Source organism: Leptonotus elevatus, chromosome 2, assembly GCF_054856555.1.
Source record: "Leptonotus elevatus isolate MCC_2025b chromosome 2, RoL_Lele_1.0, whole genome shotgun sequence".
NCBI lineage: Eukaryota > Metazoa > Chordata > Actinopteri > Syngnathiformes > Syngnathidae > Leptonotus > Leptonotus elevatus.
Window position 1 is genome coordinate 9,152,637 of NC_141240.1, and position 15,303 is coordinate 9,167,939.

The 15,303-nt window shown below is 44.3% G+C and overlaps 1 protein-coding gene across 2 annotated transcripts in view; it reads left to right on the top strand.

The window, feature by feature from the left end:
* xirp2a (xin actin binding repeat containing 2a) overlaps positions 1-11,133 on the top strand; it is a 57,537-nt gene extending 46,404 nt beyond the window's left edge. Inside the window, exons 8-10 of one of the 2 annotated variants that reach the window (XM_086069272.1) lie at positions 92-9,176; positions 10,770-10,903; positions 10,986-11,133. In XM_086069272.1, the coding sequence (XP_085925398.1) occupies positions 92-9,176; positions 10,770-10,864 (9,180 nt within the window). In that variant the 3' untranslated portion in view covers positions 10,865-10,903; positions 10,986-11,133. Of the gene's footprint in view, positions 1-6; positions 9,221-10,769; positions 10,904-10,985 lie in introns of those variants that run through there. The other variant, XM_086069271.1, reaches the window with a different exon arrangement.
* Positions 11,134-15,303: the final 4,170 nt, after the last annotated feature.

Here is a 15,303-nt window from a genome sequence, read left to right on the forward strand (position 1 = left end):
TGTGAAACTGTTGACATTACTGGCCCTTAGAATGATAATGTGACCTTACTTTGACTGTTTTTCTTGCCATGCCCACTTATGAACTACTTAGGTCGATATGGATTTTAACCAGTTTCAATGGATGCCAGTTAGCCAGTTGTCCAAAGCGTCAACCATGATCAACCACCAAAGCTCCTCCTCTGTAAAGACCACTGCCTCATCTGCAGTGTCATCAGCAACGCATGAAACAACAGAATACTTTCCTCCTCCTCCACCCATGAATCTGCTGGAGATAACGCAGGAACGCCTTGAGAGTAGTGCCCAGCCCGACAAGCAAGCACCCCCGTATAAAAGCAATGTTAACAAGGAACAGTACTTTAAACAAAAAAGCAAGGCTGAACTAAAGCGCCTCTACAAGCATATTCATCCGGAGGTCCGCAAGAACCTTGAAGAAGACTACCAAAGCCATCTTACTGAGTCAGAACAGATTCAGGAAACGGTGGGGGATGTCCAGCAGACATGCTTCATGTTTGAAAATGAGGGCTCAAGTGGGAGTACGAGCCCTGATCGAGAATCTGTGGAGTGGGATGAGATCCTCAGAGGAGAAGTGCAATCTAGGCGCTGGATGTTTGAAAACAAGCCACTGGACACGATAAAAGATGACGCCCCTGATGAGAATGAGGTTAAGAATATTGCACAGCAGGAAATCATTGCAGGGAAGGATGTCAGATACACAGCATGGATGTTTGAGACTCAACCCATGGATGCACTGGGGAATGAGACACTTGCTTCTTCTGAGGAGGTACAAAAGATGACTGATCTTGCAAGAGGTGATGTTCGTACCGCTACTTGGCTCTTTGAGACGCAGCCGCTGGACTATCTGAATAAGATCTACCAAGAAGATGAGCAGGACACTGTTACCACAAAAGACATCACCGGAGGCGATGTGAAAACTGCCAGGTATCTCTTTGAGACGCAGCATCTAGATTCATTGGGCAAAACAGAAACCATTGAGGAGAGCCATTTTTTGAGCCTGAAGTCTGAGCTGGAGGAGGTTAAAGGGGATGTGAAGACAACCACTCGCATGTTTGAGACTCTGCCCATGTGTGTCATCAGGGGGGATTCGGGAGAGATGCTGGAGATCACAACTATTCGTAGGGAGGAGACTGAGAAAGGAGATGTAACGACATCACGCTGGTTGTTTGAAACCCAACCCCTTGATACTATCAACAAAGACCTTGCTAATGTAAAGCTTATCTGTGGGATTTCCATGGAGGATAACATTCAAGGGGGGGTTAACAAAGGTAGATGGCTTTTTGAGACAAAGACTCTGGACACCATCAAGGATGAGGAATGGGAGACCACCAATAATAAAAGGGAAGAGATCATTGGAGCTGATGTAAGGAAACACTGCCTGGTTTTTGAGACCCAGCCTATGGATACCCTGAAAGATAATGCCAATGCTCAATTTTTACCCTCTGAGGAGATAATGGGAGGTGACGTGCAGTCAGCAAAGCATCTGTTTGAAACAGTGCCCATGGAAAATCTCAAGGAACTAATGGATGTGGGGAAACTTAAAAAAATGGAAGCAACTGAAGAAGAGAAGGGCGACGTGAGGCATCAAAAGTGGGTTTTTGAAAGCCAACCTTTGGCCAATATACGAGAAGAGAAGAAAGAAATGATGAGAACTGTGAATATTGAAGCTCTAGATAAAGGTGATGTGGCAAACTGTAAGGAAAGGTTTGAACGTATGGATTTAAGTAAATGTGAAGGGACACAGAAAATTCAAGTCGAGGGCGTCACAAGTGGATCCGTGGAATCCAACCGAGTTCTTTTTGAATCCACGCCTTTGTATGCGATGCTAGACAGTTCTGGCCATTACCATGAGGTGAGGACTGTGAGGCGAGAAGAGATTGTCAAAGGAGACGTGCATAGTTGTCGATGGATGTTTGAAACACGGCCTATTGATGAGTTTGACGAAAGCCTAAAAAAGTTTCAGATCATAAAAGGTATATCGAAACAAGAGATTGAGTCAGGGGATGTTAAGACAGCCAAATGGCTATTTGAAACACAGCAGCTTGATGCCATCAAACATGTTGACAGTGAAGAAAGGGAGACTAAAGAAGAGACTGAAATTGAAAGAGGGGATGTTAAGACTTGCAGGTGGCTTTTTGAAACACAACCAATGGATGTCCTTTATGAAAAGGCTGAAAATAGCGAGACAAATGTTCAGGAGGTGCAGAGAGGTGATGTCAAAACATGCACTTGGCTCTTTGAAACCCAGAGTCTTGACAACATACGTGACCATACAGAGTCTGAGACAATTTTAAAAACCTGCACTGTAAACCAAGAAGACATCCAAGGAAAAGACGTGCGGCTGGCCCGCTTTCTTTTTGAGACAGAAAATCTTGAAAACCTAACTGGCGAGGACAGTGGTTCTTTCAGAAGGGTCACAGAAATCGACATCCAGTCAGGTGACGTTTCCAGGATGAAGTACATTTTTGAGAATCGTTCATCAGACATAGTGAGTTCCACCTCTGAGGAGACAATGCAGCTGTTAAAGATGCAGCAAGCTGAGGACATCCGCAGGGGCAATGTGGTCAATTGCACGTGGATGTTTGAGAACCACCCAATTGATACAATCCACGTTGAATCCAAAGAGGACAGAGAAATTCGAACAGTGACCGATGTTCAAGGAGGTGATGTTAACAAAGGCCGGTTCACTTTTGAGACTTTCTCCCTGGATCAAATTAAAGACGAATCCACTGAGTCCGATATTTCAAAACTCACAAGTATCTTTAGAAATGAGGTAGAGAAAGGGGATGTCAAAAACTACACCATGATGTTTGAGACCCAACCTCTGTATGCTATCCGTGACAAAGAAGGCCATTACCATGAAGTTACTACAGTTACCAAAGAAGAGATCATGAGAGGAGATGTGGTGGGTGCCCGGTGGCTGTTTGAGACCAAACCCCTAGATTCTATTAGAGACTCAGAAGAAGTGTATGTTATAAAATCTGTTACCGAAGAGGGCATCAACAAAGGAGATGTTAGCTCTGCCAGATGGAGGTTTGAAACACAACCTTTAGATGAAATCACAGAGGAAATAAAAGTGATGTCCAAAACAGTTGCAGACATCCAAGGTGGTGATGTGAGGACAAATAAGCAGCGATTCGAGACAGACGAGATGTCACAAAAATACATCCGAACGGTTAGTGTGAGTGAAATCCAAAAAGGGGATGTCAGATCGGCCACGTGGATGTTTGAAACCCATGCGATTGATGAGCTTGGCGGTGAAGGAGCAGAGTATGATGGTATGGAGAAAGTAACAAAGGAGGAAGTGATGAAAGGTGATGTCAAACAGTCTGTGTGGCTATTTGAGAAACAGCCGCTCGACAGCATCAAAAAGACGGATGACACAGAGCTTGTGATTCAAAGGGAAGAAATCCCACAGGGGGATGTAAAGACAACTACATGGCTGTTTGAAACAACACCTTTCCATGAATTCAATGAGAAGACTGTGGAAGAAAGAGAAATTGTAGGAAAAAGCATTAAAGAGACACTTGAGGAACTTTACTGCCAGAAAATGGTCAACTCACAAGGCATCCTTATTGAGGCAGATGAAATTGGCGATGTCCGCATGGCCAAGTACAAACTGATGAACCAGGATACCCCCGAAATTCAAAGAGAAGAGATCATCCGCGGGGACATGAGCAACATAATGTTGAACCTCTTGAATCGCAGGGAGACAACTGAGAGAGGGATAACAATAGACATCGAGGAGCGGGGCAATATCAACACCACAGTAGCGCAACTGTTCAACCAAGAGAGAGAAAGCAATATTGAGAAAGAGGAAATCATCCATGGGGACATTCAGGAGGCCATAAACAATTTGCTTAGGAATGAGAGTTCTTCCAAACATGGTATTCTGATTCAAGAGGATGAAAAAGGAGATGTGAGGATGACAATATATTCCTTGTTGAATAAAGGGGAAAGCGCAAGTTTGGCGAAAGAAGATATCATTCAAGGGAATGTCAGCAAAACCCTTCACCGCCTCCTCTCCAACTCGGGGGCAGAGGACCCCAAAAAGATAAGGGTAGGAGAAATAGAAAGGGGTAATGTCAGCTTTTACACAACTTGCATTGAGTCTGGTGCCATGGACTACTTGAAGCAGCTTCAGTCTGAGACAGATGAAACTGTGCAAGCAGTAGAAAAAGAGTGCATTATTGGTGGGGATGTTGAGGAAACCAAAATCTTGCTCAGAAAAAATCAGCAGGAGATAGGTCGCACAGTGGCAAAGGATGATATAGTTCCTGGTGATGTATGCAGCATAGTCCAAGTCTTCATGACAGAGCCCACTGTGACTTACCGAAACCTGGAAAAACAGGACATTGTGAAAGGTGACCTTAGTGCAACCATGGATTCATTGAGCCAAGCCATTAACCAGAAAGCGGCAATAGAGAAAGAGGAAGTGGTGAAAGGAGACATACCCACGACTTTAAGATCGCTTGAGAAGGCTCAGCATCAGCTCAAAGAAATGGAAAAGCCAGAAATAATCAGAGGAGATATTAGAGGTGCTCTTGAGTCACTTGAGAAGTCTGCAACTACAAAAATGGAAGTTGCTGTTGAAGATTTTGTGCCAGGTGATATCAAAGGAACCCTCAAGTCCCTGGAGGAGGCCAAACGTGCGGTCAAGGAAGTTGAAAGAGAGGAGATTGTCAAAGGAGACATCCACAATGCCATGCAAAGTTTACACGAGGCCTCCAGTGAGAAAAAGTCATATCAGCACCAAGTGAGTGAACAAGGGGATGTTAAGGGAGCGATTCAGCTCCTCCTTGAGCCAACAACCAGCCCAAGGATGCAGCGCCGGGGGAGCATCGAAGGAGATGTGAAAACATCCATAAAATCACTCTGTGAGGGACAGGAAACAACATTATTGGAAAAAGAGGAAGTAGTGAAAGGGGATGTTCAAGGGGCGATAAAGTGCCTGATGCAAAGAAAGCAGTATTCAAAGCCAAAGCGTATTCACTCAAAAGCAAAGGCTCCGCAGAAAAATCCACTAACTCTAAATCAAGTGACACAGGAGCGCTTCCTTGAAGAAAAGCAGAAGAGCATAACAGGCAGTTCAGACGCTGCTGTGAAAAACCTCTCTCAAAGCGTTGAGTCGCAAAAGCACAATGAAAGCAAACTGGTGAAAACACAGGTAATTACCAATGAGGCCTCTGTGACTGTATCCAAAACAGACAATACTGCTGGGGCCTCTCAACAAAAGAATATAAAAGAGGAAAAGCCCAATGTGCTGCCCCCACAGAAAACACAATCCCCTAAGCCCATTATGATAAACACTAAACAAACATCTAATTATGAGCAAGAAAAAGCTAAAACAGCTGACTTGAATACAATTAAAGGGGTGCACACCTCAGTGCAGTCAAATGTTTCAAACAAACAAATATGTGAAACAAAGAAAGTTCAAAAGATACAGACGACCGTCGTGCAGGAAACTGTCTCTCATAAACAAAATGTCACAATAACTGAGCATACAGCTAAAAAGCAAACAGGGAATCAGGCTTTCACACAAATGAAAAGCTTTAAAAGCATGAAGAGTGACTCTAATCTTGACATGGTGACACGGGGCAAAATCAAAAAGGGAAAGCCGGAAATTCACTTCCCTCCACCTCCCTTATCACCACCTCCTCCCTCGGAGTCTGAGCTTTCTCTCCCTCCACCGCCATCTCCAGTGCTGGAAAGCCCAGCATCCTGCTTGTCCCGAGCTCCCACCGCAATGCAGGAAAGAGACCTTCCACCACCACCACCGCCGCCTCCTGTTGAAAGTGGAAAGTCAGAGACAGAATTTTTCCCGCCTCCTCCTCCAACCTCTTGCTCTGGACAAGATTTTCTTCCTCCCCCACCCTCACAAGAGGAACTTAATGCAATGCCTCTACCTCCTGCTACAAATCCAGGGAAGCCCATTGGTAAACCTTTGTTTAAAGTGCCCAAACAACCTGAGGCACAAAGACCTGTACCGGTTAAACCAAAATGGCAAAGAAACGTACAGACTCCATTGCAACGTCCCACTCAGCTTCACCTTGACCAAGAAAAAACAACAACCGCATCCCTCACAGAGGTTAAAGTTCAGAAAGGTGCAACAGAAGCAAGCCAGCAGGAAGAACACAAGAATATTCAATCGGACAAAAAAGTAGCAACCCTCCCTTCTGTCATATTGATGCAAAAATCAAGCCCACAGCCACCCAAAAAAACATTTCCTCCCCCCTTGAAGTTGCCAATGCCTCCCGAACCAGCTCCCACACCAAAGCCGAGGCCGTACGCTCACAAATTTAAAACTCCCTTAATGCTTGCAGAGGAAAAATACCGTCAGCACAAAATGGAGAATGAGGAAACAGGGACAAGTACAGTCACAACTCCCACCTCTCCCCCAGTAAATATACAAGCCGCCACCAATGTTGACAGTCTTCAGCGTTCCATTTTAAATGGGACTGAAAAAGTAGAGAAGACAGAAGCAGCGAAAGCAAATGTACAAGAAGAAACTTCAGTGCAACATACAGCCGCCAAGAAAATCCCATCTCAGATTCCTCTGAGCAAGCCATTGATCTCTGTGGAAAATAAGAAAGTGCCCCCAGTATGTTCCAATAATTCTTCAGATCACAAACTAGCTTCTAGTAAGACCTCGTCAGGAAAATTACTCTCCTCAAAAGTCAGCACATTAAATCAACCTGCACCTGTGGTCGAGAGTCAAGCTTTTTCCCAGTCTGAACATGAATCCTCAAATGTACAAGCCCAATCATGTGCTACCATTGTCACCTCTTCAGTTACTGAGCAGCAGCAATTTATTAAGAAGTCCAGGGCTAGTAATATCGCTGTCACACACAGTGGTCTATCTCAAGAAAAGATACATGTCCAAGGGCAGGCTGCAGCCACGGTGAAAACCGAAGATGCGAAAAATGTAAATGAGGTGGCGACAAAAGACGGAAATATTCCACCTTCTCAACCTACAAAAATTCCCAAGGTAACGCCAAGTTTCAAGGTGAAAACCTTTAAGATGCAGACTGACAAAAAAGATGAGAAACACGACACATTGGGACAAACAGAGGCAAAGAAAAGGGAAACGCACTTACAGCAGCGGACAAGTAATGTGTCACAGAGGAGTGAAACAAAATCGACCCAGGAGAGCACCCACGTGACATCGACAGAAGTGAGAGAGACCAAAAATTTGGTGCCCATTAAGGAAGGAAGTTACATGAAGTCTGGGAAACACGTGCCTGTAAATGAAGCTAAAGAAAGCCAGCCACCAGCAGTCACTGTTTTAATGCCCAAGAAGGCTAAGACAACATCTGTGTCCCAGGTTCAGCAGAACACAAGGGCACAGCAGGTCCAAAGACAACAGGAAATGGTCATGACCGAGAGGATGGTCCAGCACAGCTCTCAGAGACAAGAAGCTGCTCATATGCACCAAAAACAAATAAATAAAGAAGCTGCAGAAATAAGCAACATGCAGACAATTTCGGGAAAGTCAAAAAGTGACATATCTGCCAAAATGACTCATATGGATCAGGCCCATTCAGAGGAAATGCCAGAATTAGAGAAATGTCACGTAACGCAGAAGATGCTCACTCAAATCAAAGAGTTCGAGAGCATACCAAGCAAGATCGACCCCACTACTGTCGGCATGATTATAAGTGATCTCCCTGACTGGCTGCTTGGTTCAGATGAGAGAAAGAATTTAAGCGCAATTGCTCAAAAGTCAAATAAGAAAAAGTTGAAAGATATGGTGGTTTATTTAAAGAATATTATTCAAGTTAAGCACACAAATCTAGAGCAGAAAATGACAGCTGTGGAGATGAAAGGGAAATACTTCCCTCCGACACCACCCCCAGTTGCTCCAAAACCAGATCAGAAGGTCTTCAGTGGCCTGACTACAAAGTCATCAAAAATCAGCGTCAGTTCATCCAAAACAGAAAAGAAAGGGTCTGAAGAAAAAAAGCCACTGCACGCGAGCAAAGTGCAACATGAGCTGATTGAGACAGCGGATCAGAGAGTCCACTCCCCATTGGCAAGCATCCGCACCCCCTCTCCCACCTTCATTAGCATTGAATCCAGAAGAATAGAGTCACCGCTCAGAGGTACCCCGTCACCACCGCCTTACAAGTCTGTCGGGACGCCTCCGCCTCCAGCTCGTAAGCAGTACACCGCCACATCCACCTTCCGGGCCACGCCATCTCCCACCATGAGCCGCTCTGAGAAGCTGATGAAACTGAAAGACGCTACCTCACAGCTTTCTTGCAGCCCCACGCCTCCACCTCCCATGGCGGCACCAGACCTATTTGTGGATTGTGGAGTGCAATCATCTCCGCCTCTCAGACAGGCAACTCCCACAATGAGGAATGAGCAGTTATTGGTGAATGTGGCAGAACTGGGCGATTCCATGATGACAGTGAAAGACAAAAAGTGTTTTTTCGAGGAGGCCCAGAAAGCAGACTTAAACAAGCCGTACCTTCGGAAGGATCCGATTGATATTCCTGAACGCCTTGAAGGTGATACTGAGAGTGCTCAGGTTTTGACTGTAGAAACCCTGACAGAGGATCTTCCAAAAGTAGACATGACAAAGCTGGTAAATAAATTTGAGTCTACAAAAGCAACAGTCTACTCCAGGAAGGAGCCAATTGTGATTACAGAGAGGCTGGGGAGCGACACTGAGGATACAGAGACCGACCCGCACACCCCGCGAACAGAAGAAGTGTCAACATTCAACGTCAAAGCGATAAAGAATGTGTTCGAAAGTGGCGAGCACGGCTCCCAAGCAGCCCGAGACCTGCGAGAACAAATTGAAAAAAGAGAAGCAGACTTTTCACACTCGAAACCAGTGGACCAGTCTGAAACATCCTCGCTAACCGAGCGGTTCTGTAGCATCGATGACTTTGGGAACATGATGAGGAACGAGGTGCATTCTCAGAGCTCTGGCAGCTCTGTGACCCGTGGCAACCCTCCATCCTACGCTGATGTGGTGAGAGGCAGAGTCGTAACCGTTGCTGTGCCCTCCGATGCATCCAGTGAGGAGCTACTGAGAAACTTCCAGCAGTCTTGGGCTGAGAGCCAAGGAAGCTTCCAGAATGTAGGCTTCAGCGTGGTGGAGCAGATGAGTTCACAGATTGTCACACGTCAGCAGGAGACTGTCGTGATGGGTAATGCCAACATTGCAGCATGAGGACACTAAACAGGCGTGATGGTGTGTTTTGGTTTGTAACATTTTAATACGTCATGCAAAAAGAAACATTTGATTAACCCTGCTTTATCATTGTTATGTGCATTTTGGTGTTTTCAGCAGTTTATAGGTAGGTGCTCACATATTTTCCTGTTTGTTCATGCCACTTAGGTGTGATTCTTAGCAATGACACTAACATATTGAACTAATATTTCTCACACTTGGTTGTTTGGTGTTTTCATTGTCTCCAATGAGGTGAGCAAGGAATGCTTTAATGGTTTAATTAGTGACAGATGAGGCATTTGGTACCTAGACCAACACTACCCGACCACTGCCACTATCACATTGCAATTACAGTATATGAACCATCTTTGGACTGTGACGCTCTGTTACATGCACCAACAGTGACTGATGCGCACTGCACTTCCGCAGTCGTAGAAATGGAACACCATTATCCTGTACTGCAGAGCAGAGCAATTACGGCTCTTCAGAAGATAAAATTAAATAAAACGATATGCTCACCAAATGCCACCGGCACTGCAACACTCTCCGGGGCTTCGCAAAAGCACAATCAATTGTGCATTTCACTTTCTTTAGAACCATATTGCGGGCTAATTTAAAGGAGGGGGGGGGGGGGGATACATCTGAAATACATGACGCACAGAGTGAGTTATGTTTAAGCTGTGTGAGATAAAGCAGACTTGAGTGACTTGTCTACTAGGCTTGCTCTGACCAACGAATCAAAACAGAAAATGCTGACATCATTGTGGCCCAGCTCTCACTTGTTTGAATTCGGTACCATCCAATAATCTGTGGTTTTCCACATTGCACTTTAAGTAATGCATCCAGGCTAGCTATATGATCTGCATTAAGTCTTATGCATTCATGCAATGCCAATTACTGTATCCACAGTGGCACTGCAAGAATGTTTTAAATACAAATAATTTCAGAAAGGTTCCGCTGGATCCGGTACCAGGTTCGTAAGGTCCAGCTGATCAACAAAAATATGAATGCAACATTTTTGTTTTTGCTCCCATTTTTTTAAGAGATGAACTCAAAGATCTAAAACTTTTTCCACATACACAATATCACCATTTCTCTCAAATATTGTTCACAAATCAGTCTAAATCTATGATAGTCTTTGTTTTTCTTTTTAAAGAGAAAAAGGTTTCGTTTACCTTGACTTTGAAACATTTTTGTCAACAGAGATTAGAAGACAAGCGGAATTTTTTTAAAACTAAATCTGTGATAGTGAGCATTTCTCCTTTGCCGAGATAATCCATCCCACTTCACAGGTGTGCCATATCAAGATGCTGATTAGACGCCATGATTAGGGCACGGGTGTGCCTTAGACAGCCCACAATAAAAGGCCACTCTGAAAGGTGCAGGTTTGTTGTAGGAGGGGGGGCTCCAGCAGTACTGTCAGTCAAGGATTTATTCGAATTACTATCTTTTGGATTTTCAACATAGCTCTTGTATTGCATGTCATTGCCGCTTGAAAATGTTCTTTAAGATGCATGCTGTTGTTACTGTATGTTCATGTAAATTAACATGGCATCTCCTCTGTGTGCAGAAGATTCAAGTTCCAGATTCCGAACTGTGCAGGGTGTGTCGGAAGAGGGTGTACCCCATGGAAGCTCTGATTGCAGACAAGCAAAACTTCCATAAAAGCTGCTTTCGCTGTGACCACTGTAGAGGCAAACTAAGGTGAAGTGACCCGATATTGTAAATATTTTATTGTGCCTATTTTCTGAGAGTTTACCTGATCTTTGTGTTCCTTCTTTAATAGTCTTGGCAACTACGCATCTCTCCATGGACGAATGTACTGCACGCCACACTACAAGCAACTCTTCAAGTCCAAAGGAAATTATGACGAAGGATTTGGAGAGAAACCACTCACAGAACGATGGAATAACAACCAAAAGGTTTCATTTGAAAAGACTGCAATCAAATCAGTCTCGCCTGAAAAGAAAGTGAAGAATTCTACACATCCCACTGCTCAGAGCAAATTTATTTATAAGGAATGTGACACGAGCTCGGCCGGAAGTGGACAAACCAAGTCCACAAGTAAGATTTCTGTTGTGTGGCCGCCCCAGACTGATTCTCCCAAGAGATCCTTCACTATTGAGGAGGAGCTGACGCTGATGAAGCCATCATGGCCCCCTGCAGAGGCTGCAGTCCAACAGAAAGAAGTCACTGAGCCAATAAAGCCTGCAGTGAAAATGGACGTCATCCCCCCTGACGAAGCAGAAAATGCACAGCAGGAGAATGTGCAACTGAGTGCTGATTTAACCTCAAATATGAAAACACAAGAGGAGACTGCAGTCGAGGCCTCAGTTTGTCCTGCCTCTGGCTCTCAAGAAGCGGCAGGTGAGATTGCCTGCCAGGAAGGGAACAACAGTGCCTTAAACGCTTTGCCTCCACTAGACTCTGTTGAGGAGTCTGAAGTGAAGGAGCAAAGTGAAGAGACTGTAGATGGGTTTGTGAAAAGTGTGATGGAGACGCGAGAAAAGCAGATTGTGGAGGAAGTGACAGTAAGTGGCAGACAGACAGATTATGCAACAGGTGAAAATGCGGCTACAGGGAGAACTGAAGAGGAGTTACGGGTGACTTTACCAGATGAAGAGGCCTTCAATTCAAACATCAACAATAATAACAACAGTATGCTGCTTGACCACCACGTCTTTTTGCAAGGACTGACAACGGATGAGGAGAAGGAATTTCAGTCCAACCTTTTGACAGACGCAAGTAGAACTGGAGATGTGTTCCAAGCTGACTCCAGTGACGAATCAAACTGGATGCCAACTGAAGTGCTACAATTGGCACAGAGGGACGATGCCTTCGTGCCAGCTGGTGCCAAATGTGCTGAGGCCACACATTCAGATCCAGACGTTTTCACACATTTTCCAGAAGAGAAAGCCCAGGGAACGCTTTCTTTCAACAAGGTGGCGGCTGAGCCAAAGATTAGCACATCCAGTTTCCTGGAGGACATTTTCGCCGGGCTCAATACCAGCGGCTCCACTCTGCTATCCGATTTCCAATTTGACATCTTTGGGAAATCAGAAGGGGAGGGGCCTCCGCTGTCAGCGCTGGACGACCTTTTGGATTTGGGGCGAGAGCAGCGGGAAAGAGCAGAAGATGAGAGGAGAAAAGATGGGAGCGGCTACGACGCCTCTGTGTGGGCCCATGATGACACTCTGACAGCAGAGGAACAGATCAAGAGGAACCGATATTATGATGACGACAGTGATGCTGACTATTAAATAACAACCATTGCGGTGCGAAACCACAATCAGACAGCACCCCCCCCCCCACCCACCCCGCTCCATTTTATATGCACGTCCATGGAGAGATGAACTGCTCTCATTTTATTCACCTAGCTTTCTGCAGTTTTAGCAAAGATGAGCTGCACCTGGTGTGCACCCTAACATGAATATTTGCTCTTGTATGTTGCACAAAATTCACATATGCCTTGCTGCAATTGTATTTACAATAATACATTTCACATAAATAGAAATTGATTGCCTCAATGAATATATTTGGACAGGTTTTTCCTTTTATTTCCATTTATTGTCTGCGTTTTGGGTGAAATAAAGCTTCATGAACTCAACAGTTTATGACTTTTTAATGAGTAAGTGCAGAGAGAAATGAGAGCAGCAGTGGCGCTGGGGTGTTTGATATACCACTCACACACATAACAGGCAAGAAGAGATCTCTTCGGAGAGAGGTATATTGATTTTTACTCATACAGAAAGACTTTCATTTTTTCATTTGGTACTACCTCTCCCAGTTTAGTTACCGCTTCTTCCTATCCAGAAAATAAGTAAAGGTACTGTTATCGGTAGCTGCGTTTCCATGACACTTTTTCGCAAAAATAAAAGCGATATTGCACTATTTAGATAAAGTACAATTTCGACTTGCCGGTGTTTCCATTGAAGAGCGTTTCGCTTCTGAGGCGCAATTCTTGTAATGTCCCATCTCGTGCGATCTCGCAGTTCTGTAGGAGGTGCTCATGATGTTTACGGAAGTTGTTAATATTACTTTAAAAACATCTCCCTCCCCTCATCGGACGGGTTCGGCCATTTGGTGTTGGTGTGTGTGCACGCGCTTATAACTGGTGTTATGGTGCGGATGGATTTCAACGACGACGTGCGCCGTATGTCGCTCGTTTGCTCTTTGCCAGGGGCAACGGCCATTTCTCATGTAACGATATGGGACGTGCGTTGAACGGCGGCACATTGGCTCCATAGCTGAATCGCTTTGTGCTTAAAAAGACTTGTTATCCCCTCCGGAGGCAGCTCCGACACAAAAGCGAGTGGCACCGTACTTCCTACTTCCTTTCCTCTGTGATCGTGCGAGGGTCACATGACTACAGGGAACACGCAAAAAGTGTTTCCACTTTTGCGAAATATTTCCACACGTCTCAAAAACTACCTCATGAGAGCGTAAAAACTTTTTTTGCGATATTTGAGAGTTTTTTTGGAAAATCATGTGTTTCCATTACAAGCTTGCTTTTGCGCAAAACTGAGGGTAATGGAAACGCACCTAATTACCGTAGCAAAAACAACTGTGGGTTCTACAGTCTGATGACACCTCCCTGCCATTTATTCAATCTGGATCGACAATTCATAGTAGAGGTTCATTTCATTCATTTTTGCACTTAAACTGGGAACTAAATTTCTCCTGTAATTTCTTCTCTTTTTACCAAAAAGCAAAACTTTTCTTGATACTGTAATAAGTTATCCGCTACCTGCCTACATAAAAGCTGTATTGGAACAGCGGGGATGATCATTTGCTCATCTTTTGTATTCAACTTCTCCCCTTCAGAGGCAGCGGAACACTTGTGGAGTCAGGGGCACAGTGCTCGGGGGGCACTTCCAGCACACAGGGCAACCATGCTCAAAATTAAGTACACATCACTTCCGTGGGCAAGGTTAGAAGGGTTACTTTTAAAATGTATTCCATTACAGTTACAAGTTACCTGCAAAAAAAATAATTAGTTAGCCTAATCCAAGTAACATGACATTAAAGTAATGTAACTTGATGAAAACCAAAATATATGTTAATATACATTTGCGAGTGATAGGGACCTTGCGCTGGGCATGAAAATAAGGCGCTTTACATGATTTTCTGAACCTTTGCGTCAACAAATTGTCAGAATCTGGACCGTTTTCAGAACCATTCCATTCATGACAACAGTACTTTTTCAAAAATAAAAACTTTTGTGTACAAACACACTTTTCCAAATTATTATGCACAGCAGTGTTTCAAGACATTTTTATAGGTTGTAAAAAACTGAAAACAGTCATTTGTTGATTTGTAGCAGTAGCAAGTTGTATTTGCTGAAATCAAAAGCTATTTCAATCAAAAACATCTTAACAGGTCAAGTTACATTTTAACAATGGGACCTCTCACTTGATAGCAGCTTTGCAATTCTTGCATCGATTAAACTTGAACTGAGTTTCTGGACAGCTTCTGGTTGTATTTCTATCCAGGATGTCAGAATAGAATAGAATAATAATAATGCATCAGATTTATATAGCGCTTTTTTAGACATTCAAAGACGCTGCCAGTGTGCGCCTACGGCCCCTCTGAGCACCACCAAACATTCGCACCTTCCATACGCCAGTGTGAGTTGCACGGGAGGCAATTTGTGTGAAATGCCTTGCCCAAGGACACAACGACACATGATTTGGGGAGAGCGGGGATTAAACAGCCAAACTTCTGGTTACTGGACGACCATCTCTACACCCTGAGCCACGGCCGCCATGGATGTAAACTGCATGTGAGGGAAAAAAAGTGTTAAACATAAATTTTCTACAGTTGCCTTTTCCCAGTCTCCTGCTGTAGGGCCTCGCCGGTCACCTGAATCAAAAGGAAGTGCTTCAACTTGTGTTACCTAATGTAGAAATTGTGTATTACCCAACAACAAAATGGTGTCAAGTGCAAATGCTGATTGGCTCGTAGCTCTTGAAACCCACTAGTTGCCACAGTAACAACAAAAGTCAAGACCCGCACATAGGGCATTAAAATGCTCATCATTTTTATAGATACTGACAATAGTAACTGATTCAACATTATCTATTAACGTTTAAGTTACGTCTTAA